This window comes from Panicum virgatum, chromosome 9K (assembly GCF_016808335.1).
Source record: "Panicum virgatum strain AP13 chromosome 9K, P.virgatum_v5, whole genome shotgun sequence".
Classification (NCBI taxonomy): Eukaryota; Viridiplantae; Streptophyta; class Magnoliopsida; order Poales; family Poaceae; genus Panicum; species Panicum virgatum.
In genome coordinates, this window is record NC_053144.1 from 69,880,111 (window position 1) to 69,889,398 (window position 9,288).

At 53.3% G+C, this 9,288-nt stretch overlaps 1 protein-coding gene across 1 annotated transcript; it reads left to right on the forward strand.

The window, feature by feature from the left end:
* The first annotated feature begins 3,014 nt into the window (after positions 1–3,014).
* LOC120647522 (peroxidase 5-like) lies at positions 3,015–6,974 on the forward strand. Its single transcript, XM_039924342.1, has 3 exons — positions 3,015–3,401; positions 3,573–3,761; positions 6,044–6,974. Exons 1-3 carry the CDS (start codon positions 3,153–3,155, stop codon positions 6,629–6,631), a joined length of 1,026 nt encoding a protein of 341 aa, XP_039780276.1. The 5' UTR covers positions 3,015–3,152; the 3' UTR covers positions 6,632–6,974.
* Positions 6,975–9,288: the final 2,314 nt, after the last annotated feature.

The following is a 9,288-nucleotide window of genomic DNA, read 5'->3' on the forward strand; positions in this document are numbered from 1 at the left end:
CGACGGTTTGACCGAACCGGTCGGATTTGGAAACCCTGGCCGCAGCTGGAGCCCGCGTGTCTGCCGGGGAGCGACGCCATGACCATGACCAAGATGGCGCGGCATCCGCACCGGCACCGCCGGCGAGATACGAGACAACTGCAGGGCTGTGAATTAACACACACAGCCATTCTTTTTACTGTCGTCTTTTTTTTCCCCGACTGGTCGAGTGTCTTCTTCCCAAATTGTAAAAAAATGCAAATCTGAGTCATGCGAGTTCTCCTGCTACGCGTGCGAATGTGAGATGGACGCATGCGTTGTTCGGCAACAGAAAGGCAGGATGAACATGAAGGCCAGAAGGTGAAAATTAAGAGCGCTTAGAGCATTTCCAAAAGTTTCTCATCCCAAATTACCATTCTTATTTTTTCTGGCAAAAACAGAAAAAGTTTTTTCCAACAGTTCCCCATCCCAGGTTGCTATTTATGTCAAGTTCGGAAAAAGAGTCTCTGCGCGCGTATATATGCGCGCTCATATTCGCTGCGCATCCGTCCGTATCAGAAGAGGTGGAAGGACATAAAAATAATTTTATTTCTGTCTCAGGGTTCCTGATATAAGTTTTCATGAGGTGGAAGGACATAAACATAATTTTGTTTCTCTCTCAGATCCCTGATATAAGTTATATCTGGGTTTGGCAAGTGAATTATGCCAAATTATTGGAGATGAACTCTTTTTTTACTTGACATATTTTTTAAAAAAATTGGCAAAATATAAAATTTGTCAAGTAAAATTTGATAAACTTTTGGAAATGCTCTAAGCAGTGGCGGTGCCCATAGCCTGAACCTCAAGGGATGGCGGATTTGCCGTGCCAGCGCGCGTACCCACTTTTGTCATGTCATGTCATGTGCTGCGCACAATCGGGGGCGCGCCAGCGTAGCTAACAATCTTGTGAATAATGAGCACCAACCTAAACGCTGCATGATTAGGGTGCCTGAGCTCGACCCTTTCTTGGTGCTAATGCTAGTTTTTGTCCGTAAAGCCGAGGCCGAAAAGGAGCAAAAGCTTGCGTTTCGAGGAAAGCGAATCCATCTTTGCAGCGCGAGCCAAGAGCGTGGTGGATTAGTGGTTGGCCTTGGCCAGGGAAAGCCCGGAGCTAGCACACAAGAAGGCTTTCTTTCCTTCCTCTGCAGATTGATTTCCGGAATAAACTGAGACGACGCAGAATTTTGGAGTGGCACCATTATATTCTGAGCTGCATTGTTTTTTTTTCCTTCTATTTTTCAGCGGCGTTGCCAAGCATGAAATTGAAGCTTCCTCTGAGCTGTGACAATTGACATGGCTGCTGCTCCTGGAATTGCGGTCAAACCGACAGCAGTCCATGATCTACTGACTGATTGGCTATGGATGGCATGGATTCCCGATTTGTGCGTCCACCCAACACTGACCAGCATGTGCAGCCACCATTCACCAGAGTCCCAGAGCGCGTTGGCACGGCATCCCTCTGCGGCCTGCAGAATGGACCTCAGCTGGTAGGTAGCAGTTAGCGGCGTTCTTTTAGATTTCCACTTTGCAGTGAAAAGCACGTTCCTGATCCTATGAATGACAGTAGTATAGTTTGTGCTGTTCCCTGAAGTGACCCCCCAGAATTTTACCATACCAATACCAAGCAGAGACGGAGAGACCTCGGCTACAGTCGAAGCTGAGTGATGATGCTGCAGCACTGTGACACACACGATAAAGAGTTCATTGCGAAATCAACAGAAAAGAAGGTTCCCAGTCCCAGTTCCACAGTGAGCCCGCGATGCAGATCTCAGTAGAACCAGATTAGCTTTGAATAACTTTACCAAGAAGCTGCATGGACCAGCCGGACCGCCCCTGCAGCCTCTGCATTAGGTTCCCTTTCGGTAAAGTTTGTGCACTGACGGATCCCATCCAATCTAAACGTGGTGGGACTCGTGGCACTTGATCACCTTTAAGGAATGGCTCCGCTGAAGGAACGAAAAGCTTGTCCTCCTTAACGTGGAAGGCACTCGGATCTGGCCTTTCTCTGAAGCCAGCCACAGAATCTGGCCTGAGTTGTCTGGCCCTAACTAACCACACTTCACTACTCAGGTACAGTACTCGCAGACTTCTCTTGGCAAGTAAGCAAGTATACTAGTACCAGGACAAAAACTTGCTCTAATCATGCGTCTTTAGAAAGGCTTTCACTCCATGTAAGCGGCAGGAGACAGGAGCCCAATCCAGAATCCAAATCCATGAAGCAATTCGATCAATCATGCAGCGCATGTTGGGTGCCCGTGTATCCCGTACGACAGCGCGGCTAGCTCTGGCATGATTGCGCGTCCCGCGGCTGCGGAGTGCTGACCATCTTTGCTTCCGGGACGCAACTCATGAGCACTGGCTGCCATTGCTTGTGCTACTTACTGAAGCAACCCAGCATTTTTTTTACGGGCACTAAACTGACGGGCTCGTCCGCATGTAGCGCGCGGGAGCTGCGAAAGTTCAGTGCTTCCGTGAATGCACACCAGGAGTTTGCCCGTATTGTCGAATGGCAAATGAATCAAAAGCATTTGACAGACGATTATGAAGCCGGCCACTGTATAATTTATACAGCCATTCCCCATTCATCATCCACCATCTCTTGTGTACTGCTGCCTGGTCCATCTGAGAATAGGTGAGAGCTGAGAACGCACTAGAAAGTTCCATTCCATGTCAGAGAAGAGGAAAAGAACATTACCATCCAGACGGTTCCCAGAGGGTCATCCTAGCATACAGTCCAATAATCCTTGTGCCGCTGAAATCACTGGGCCCTCAGTCCGATTGCCCATGCATGATGGACGTTTTACAGCAGCTGATTGGCAACCAAAAGCCTGAACCGTCGTTTTTACAGATCTCAAGCATCTGGCGCCTGCCTTTGATCGCATCAATCATATCCTAAAAGGGCCCGTCTCGCCTCCCTCGCACATGGATGGAGTGACCACCTAGGCTAAGGCTTGCCCTATAAAACCGGCGCGACCGACCGACCGGAGTCCCACCAAGCATTAGCTAGCGACGCGCGAAAAAGAAGAAGAAAAAAAACGTTGGACTGCTGCAGCCGCAGCCGCAGCCGCAGCCGCCGCCCGAGGAAGCATAAGCAAGGACGAGCGGAGGCAAGGCAAAGGCAAAGGCAGAAGGAGATGGAAGCGCGAGGAGGAAGGGGATCGTCGCCGGCGGGCGGGGCAGCGCGGCTGCGGGTGGCTCTGGTGTGGGTGCTGCTGCTGGCGGCGGCGGCGGGGTCGCGGGCGCAGCTGCAGGTGGGGTTCTACGACACGCTGTGCCCGGCGGCGGAGATCATCGTGCAGGAGGAGGTCAGCAAGGCGGTGTCCGGGAACCCCGGCGTCGCCGCCAGCCTCGTCCGCCTCCACTTCCACGACTGCTTCGTCAGGGTACTTGCGTCGTCATCGATGGCAGCTGCTCCGATTCACACCTCTGCAGCCTAAACGTGATGTGCTTGGCTTGCACGTGGAGCCTGCCTGCCTGCCTCTTCCGCCGTGCGCCTTGCTCTGCTTCCCCTGCCTCTTCCTTTCTACTGACTGATGAGTGATGACTGATTGCAGGGCTGCGACGCGTCCGTTCTGCTGGACTCGACGCCGGGCAACACGGCGGAGAAGGACGCGCCCCCGAACACGAGCCTCCGCGGCTTCGAGGTCATCGACAGCGCCAAGACGCGGCTGGAGCAGGCCTGCTTCGGCGTCGTCTCCTGCGCCGACGTGCTCGCCTTCGCCGCCAGGGACGCCCTCGCGCTGGTACCTTACCTTGTTCCTCCCGCCCGCCCACCTGGTCTCACTCTCAGTCTCTCACTCCACCGCCTACCATCATCGTCAGCCTCTTCATTCTTCTCCTCCAAATTCGGTAACGGCAATAATTAATTACCTTCAGAAACGATTACCAAGACCACATCAGACACCACACGTAGTACTACTCCGGTAGCAAGTGGAGAGATGGCTCTATCTTGGATCACGCACGCAATTAAATGATGGATGAGGAGGCATGGCCGATCCGTCGGTGCTTTCTTTCACTAGGACTAGGATGCCATGCCACCGAGCAGAGCAGCTTGCTTGGAATATAAAACGGGTACTGTGCCTTTTCTTCTGGTTCTGGGGATCGATCCCAAGCCTCCTTTGACAGACAAAAAGCAGCAAGAGCCCTGACCCATGTCCACCGAATCAACCTGCACGTAGTACGCACGTCGCCATCGGCACCATCCGGACAGGGGAATCCAATTCGGTGCGGCCTCACCATGGCTACGTTCCGAGGCAAGGCAACGCACGCACGACCGGCGTGGCAGGGCAGGGCCCTGTGCATCCGGCAGGGAGCCAAGGCCAAGCCATGAGCCATCCTTTTCTTTGGGCACACGCCGCCGGTCCGCTACGGCACGGTTCCTACCGGTGGGCGTCCGTAACAGCGGCGTCACATGGTCGTGTCGCGCTAGCTCCAAGGTCTAGGATCAGGTAGAGGACCTGCCTCCCTTTCGCTAATCTCCTTTCTGATGAGAGATGCGCCCAAGGAAGGCTCCAAAGTGGACTTCTAGCTAGTACAGTCCAGCAATGCAATGCAACAGATGTATCATCCCGTGCATTGCTAGAGGGAAAACGTCCTGAGAAAAAGCTTCTTTCTGCAAGCCCTTTATTTGGCCTAATCAGTGGAGGCTTTTAGCAATAGAAATCACTGAAGGCTCGTGTGGCGGGCCAGCTCCAATCATTCCCCAAAGCTCAGGCGCCGATCTCCGCGCACAAAGTTCGTGTAATTCAGTGCAGTGGATTTTATTCCAAAAAAAAATCAGTGCAGGGGATGTTCAAATACCTAGGCATGCAGCTGCCTACACCCTTCAAGTCCAAGGCTTTTTTTAAAAAAAATTAAGTCCAAGGCTTTCTCGTTCTTTGGCCATTTCTTTAAGGAAGTGCAGGTTCGGCGTCTCCAATTTCTTCTTCTTCTTCTGATGCTCGCAATAACGGTTCAGTCTCTAGCAAGTTGAACTGTTTTCTGCACAGCGGTGATGGTCAGCTCTAATTTAAACAATTGTGGAGTTTTTGTTCAGATGCCGAGATTTTCTGATGCATTATTGGTCATACGACTGTTGCACTTCTATCGTGTTTCAGCAGCACTAATTTCATACTCCTAGTTGGCTTCAGCCGCTATGGCTGGGTCCTATCTGGTCAGCTACATTCCAAGCTAGGAGTACCTGGGTAATAGCAGTGCTAAAAACATTGATACAGTTAAGTTTTTTTAAGGGAATTGGTACTGTTAAGTCAACTACTAATAACATGGGATTAGTTTTTTTTAAAAATAACTTGGGATTAGTAGAAGTCTAGTTAATTGAGCTTGAAAGTTGCTGCAGTCCCGTTCTGACGGTGCCTGCACATGTAGCACCAGCTGCCGAGATCACTGTCCCTCGCTCGTTGCATGGAAGCGTAGGACAGAGAACTTTCCGTTTTTGCAGCTGGAAACAGAGCATGAGAAGGACTCAAAGCAGCCGGCGCAATCGATGATGCACCATCGTCAGAGCTGGGCGGCTGGCGGTTCGACGTCCATGTCCCGTGACGGATCAGCAAAACCCCCGGCGAGGAAATAGCGAAAGCTACGAGGAGAGGAGGGCCTTGGCTTGGTAACAGGGTGGGGGCGTGGATCCGTGCGTGGCGCGCCCATGTGGCCGGCACGCCCCCTTCCCACATGCCACCAGCTTATCTCCCTCCACATGCGGCCATGCCTGCAGTTGAGCCGTGCCCTGTCACCGGCCATGTGCCTTCGTGCCTCGTCCCTGTCAATGCTGAGTTTGCACTCGCCAATAGCCGGATTTGATACAGTGACAAAGGGTTGCGTTAAAAAAAAACAGTGACAAGGGGGACAAGCTACCAGATGTTCTGCTGGCACTGGCACGCCCAAAAAATCCGTTTTCGTCTTGTTCTGATGATCTGATGCCTCTTTAGTCTCTACCTATTTTCACACAATGATTATTCAACAAAAAAAATCACACAATGACCGGGCATTGCATGTCTGGTTCTGAGCCGATGAATCGTTTGTGTACCAGGTCGGAGGCAACGCGTACCAGGTGCCCTCGGGGCGACGGGACGGCAACGTCTCGGTGGCGCAGGAGACCAACGGCAACCTGCCTCCCCCGACGGCGAGCGTGAGCCAGCTGAACCAGATCTTCGGCAGCAAGGGCCTGAGCCAGGCGGACATGGTGACCCTCTCCGGCGCGCACACCATCGGGAGCGCGCACTGCAGCTCGTTCGACAGCCGGCTCTACTCGTACGGGCCCAACGCCGCGGGGCAGGACCCCAGCATGGACCCGACCTACCTGGCGGCGCTGACGCAGCAGTGCCCGCAGCAGCCGGCGAGCGGCGGCGGCGCCGACGGGACGGTGGCCATGGACCCCGTGACGCCCACCGCCTTGGACACCAACTACTACGCCTCCATCGTGGCCAAGCGCGGCCTGCTGGCCTCCGACCAGGCGCTCCTCGCCGACCCCACCACCGCCGCGCAGGTGGTCGCGTACACCAACAGCCCCGACACGTTCCAGACCGACTTCGCCGCCGCCATGGTCAAGATGGGCGCCATCGGCGTGCTCACCGGCACCGCCGGCACCATCCGGGCCAACTGCCGGGTCGCCAACTGATCTATCCCTGATCCGTCCGACCATCGGTGGTCACTTGATTGGGTGGCCGGGCTGTGTGATTAAGATGTATGTAACGACGACGTAGAGTGTTGGTCTGCTGCTGCTGCTGCTGATGATTCAATGGTGTTAGTTGTGTAAGAAGAGTAAGACGTAGAGTGTTGAGCTCCTCTTTTTTTTATTTACATTTTTTTGTTCTCTTCTTTTTTATACTTTTTATTTATGGTTTTGATGAGATGAGATATATATATATGTAGCTTTCTTCTTTTATTCTTTTAGCTTGTGTACTTGTATGTAACCATGAGCCGGTGGTCATCAAGGAACTGTATATCTAAGGTACTACTAATGCAGAAAATCGTCACTTGCTCTGATCTCCAAGTGTTGCTGCTTAGCACGAGATTAGGTGGCTAGTCCTGGGCCGGCGGGTAGAGAGAAGTAGAGTATTATATTGACGGGTTTAGGTGGGCTAAGATATGTAGTGGGCTGGCCGGAAGTACTCCTCTACAGCAATCCCACCCAGTTGGGCCACTCAAAGATCCTTGATAAACGGACGGACCAGGCCTCGGGTACCTTTGGGCCTTTACGAGCGGGACCCCATTCTGGGCCAGTTTATAGTAAATCCCCCGGGCCGTCTGATGAAATGAGCTACCTACCTTTGGTCTCTGCTAGCCTACAATAACGGAGCAGTTTCCCTATCCACCAACCCAGCCAGCCATGGGACCATGCATGATGGCCCACTCGTGCATGCAGATGCAGCACGCTTCGCGGAAAAAGGCTGGAGGACCTGACTGCCGGCTGGGCTGGTCCAGGCAGGCACTGTGCAGCGTGGAGTAGCACAGTGGCTGGCTGGCCGGCCGGCGTCGCGCGCGTACCACGGCCGATGGATGATGTGATGCGCGCGGTGGTCTCCAGTCTCCGGCCTCGCGCCCCATAATTCGTCATGGGGTAGCTATCGCCGGCATGCCGCAGACTGCGGCGGCAGGCCGGAACAGGGTGGTATCGATCGCCGTCGTGGTGGTGGTGGGGCGGATCGATCGGAGTTTCCATCTAGCATCGCCGTCGATCCATGCCTGCTGCCACAGTCCCCTTCGCCTTTGCGGTTGCTGTTTCTTCCATCATGCCATGCCCATGCTGTTGTGTGCGCTCGATGGATCGGAGCGAGCTCGATCGAGTCTGGAATTGATCGAGATCTCAAGCTCGACTAGATGCATACATGAAAGAAACTAAACGTATGCATGCACGCTTGATCTCGGTCCTGGACTTGATCAAGGACAAGTACCTGTCGATGCGGACGCAGCCACGGCCGGTTTCTATCTTCAATCCCGCGCAGTACTGTGTGCATGTATTTGGCTTCTGCATGCGACAGGTCATCATCCAGCTTTGCGTCTCCCTCTTGGTCTCTAGCTAGCTACTCTTGGTCTCCATCTCAAGGTTTTTTTCCCGATCCAGCAGATAGCACGCGCTGCTGGGATGTTGATGACACGGAGACATCTCCCCGACCTGAAGATTGTATGTATGCTATCCGCGGCCGATACGGCTCCTGATCGATCTTTCTCCAAGCAGGTGTGGCCTCAATGCAAACAAAGCTTAATTGCCGCCTGAAAGCTCCGTGTGTGGTAGCCATTCGTTCCAAGGGAAGGGATTGCCGGCCGTATACGCGTGCATGCGTCGCTGCAGTCCGGCCGATTTCTTCCTTCCAGAAGCACCGTGCGTGCGTGCAGTGTCCCCGTCGATGCAAATATATAAAATCTCCTTTTGACCGGACCTAACAATCAAGCATCTTACCACACAGTAGCTAGCTAGTGTGCCTGGGAATCGAATCATCTGGACTGGACAAGACAGGGCTGCTCCTTCCTTCCGTCATAGACGACGACGGACTAGACGGAGTAGTGGCATGTTTGGTTCATAATGTGAAAAAAAATTCACAAAAAGACAAATGCATGAATGAAGTATTAAACGAAGTTTATTCGCAACTTGAAGTATTTTTAGGAATTTTTTGAGAATTTTTCATTTTTTGAATTTAAATTTAAATTTTGAATTTTGACCGATTGGATACCGGTCGAAACCGGAACCGGTCCGGACCGGTTTGACCGGTAACCGGTCAAACCGGACCGGTTCCCACCGGTAAGGTTAACCCTGCTGAAAAGTCGTCGTCGCCGTCCCGGCCTAGCTAGTAGCTAGCTAGCTTCTCCGCTTTGCTTTTCTTTGTTCCTCCATCTTTTCCGGTCGTTCGTTTCTGTCTTTTCGATGAGACGTCCCTGTATAGACAGTGGGACAGGGAGAGATGATAGGCGCCGTCCCATCCAGGTGACGTGTTTGCACTTGCCACTGTAGTAGGCTGTGTTTAGCCTGCCCGCACTGGCTCTGTAAACGAATCACTCCCTGATTTGCAGTGTGATTTTACAGAGAAAAAGTCCGCAGCGGGCCCTCTATCCGCACGGTAAGATTCAGTTTCATCCTCCGTTCTGTACTCCCAGCGCGCGTCCAGTGACTCTGTATCTCCTCCTCGCGTCCGTCGTCCCCAACCGTCCGAGCCCCTGCCCGCCCCCCCAACCCCCCTCGCCCACGCGCGGCCCTTCCTGCCCCCCTCCCGCCCCCCACACCCCCACCCCCTCATCCACCTTCGACGCCCTGGCCCCGCGACTTCCGCAAGCGCAAGG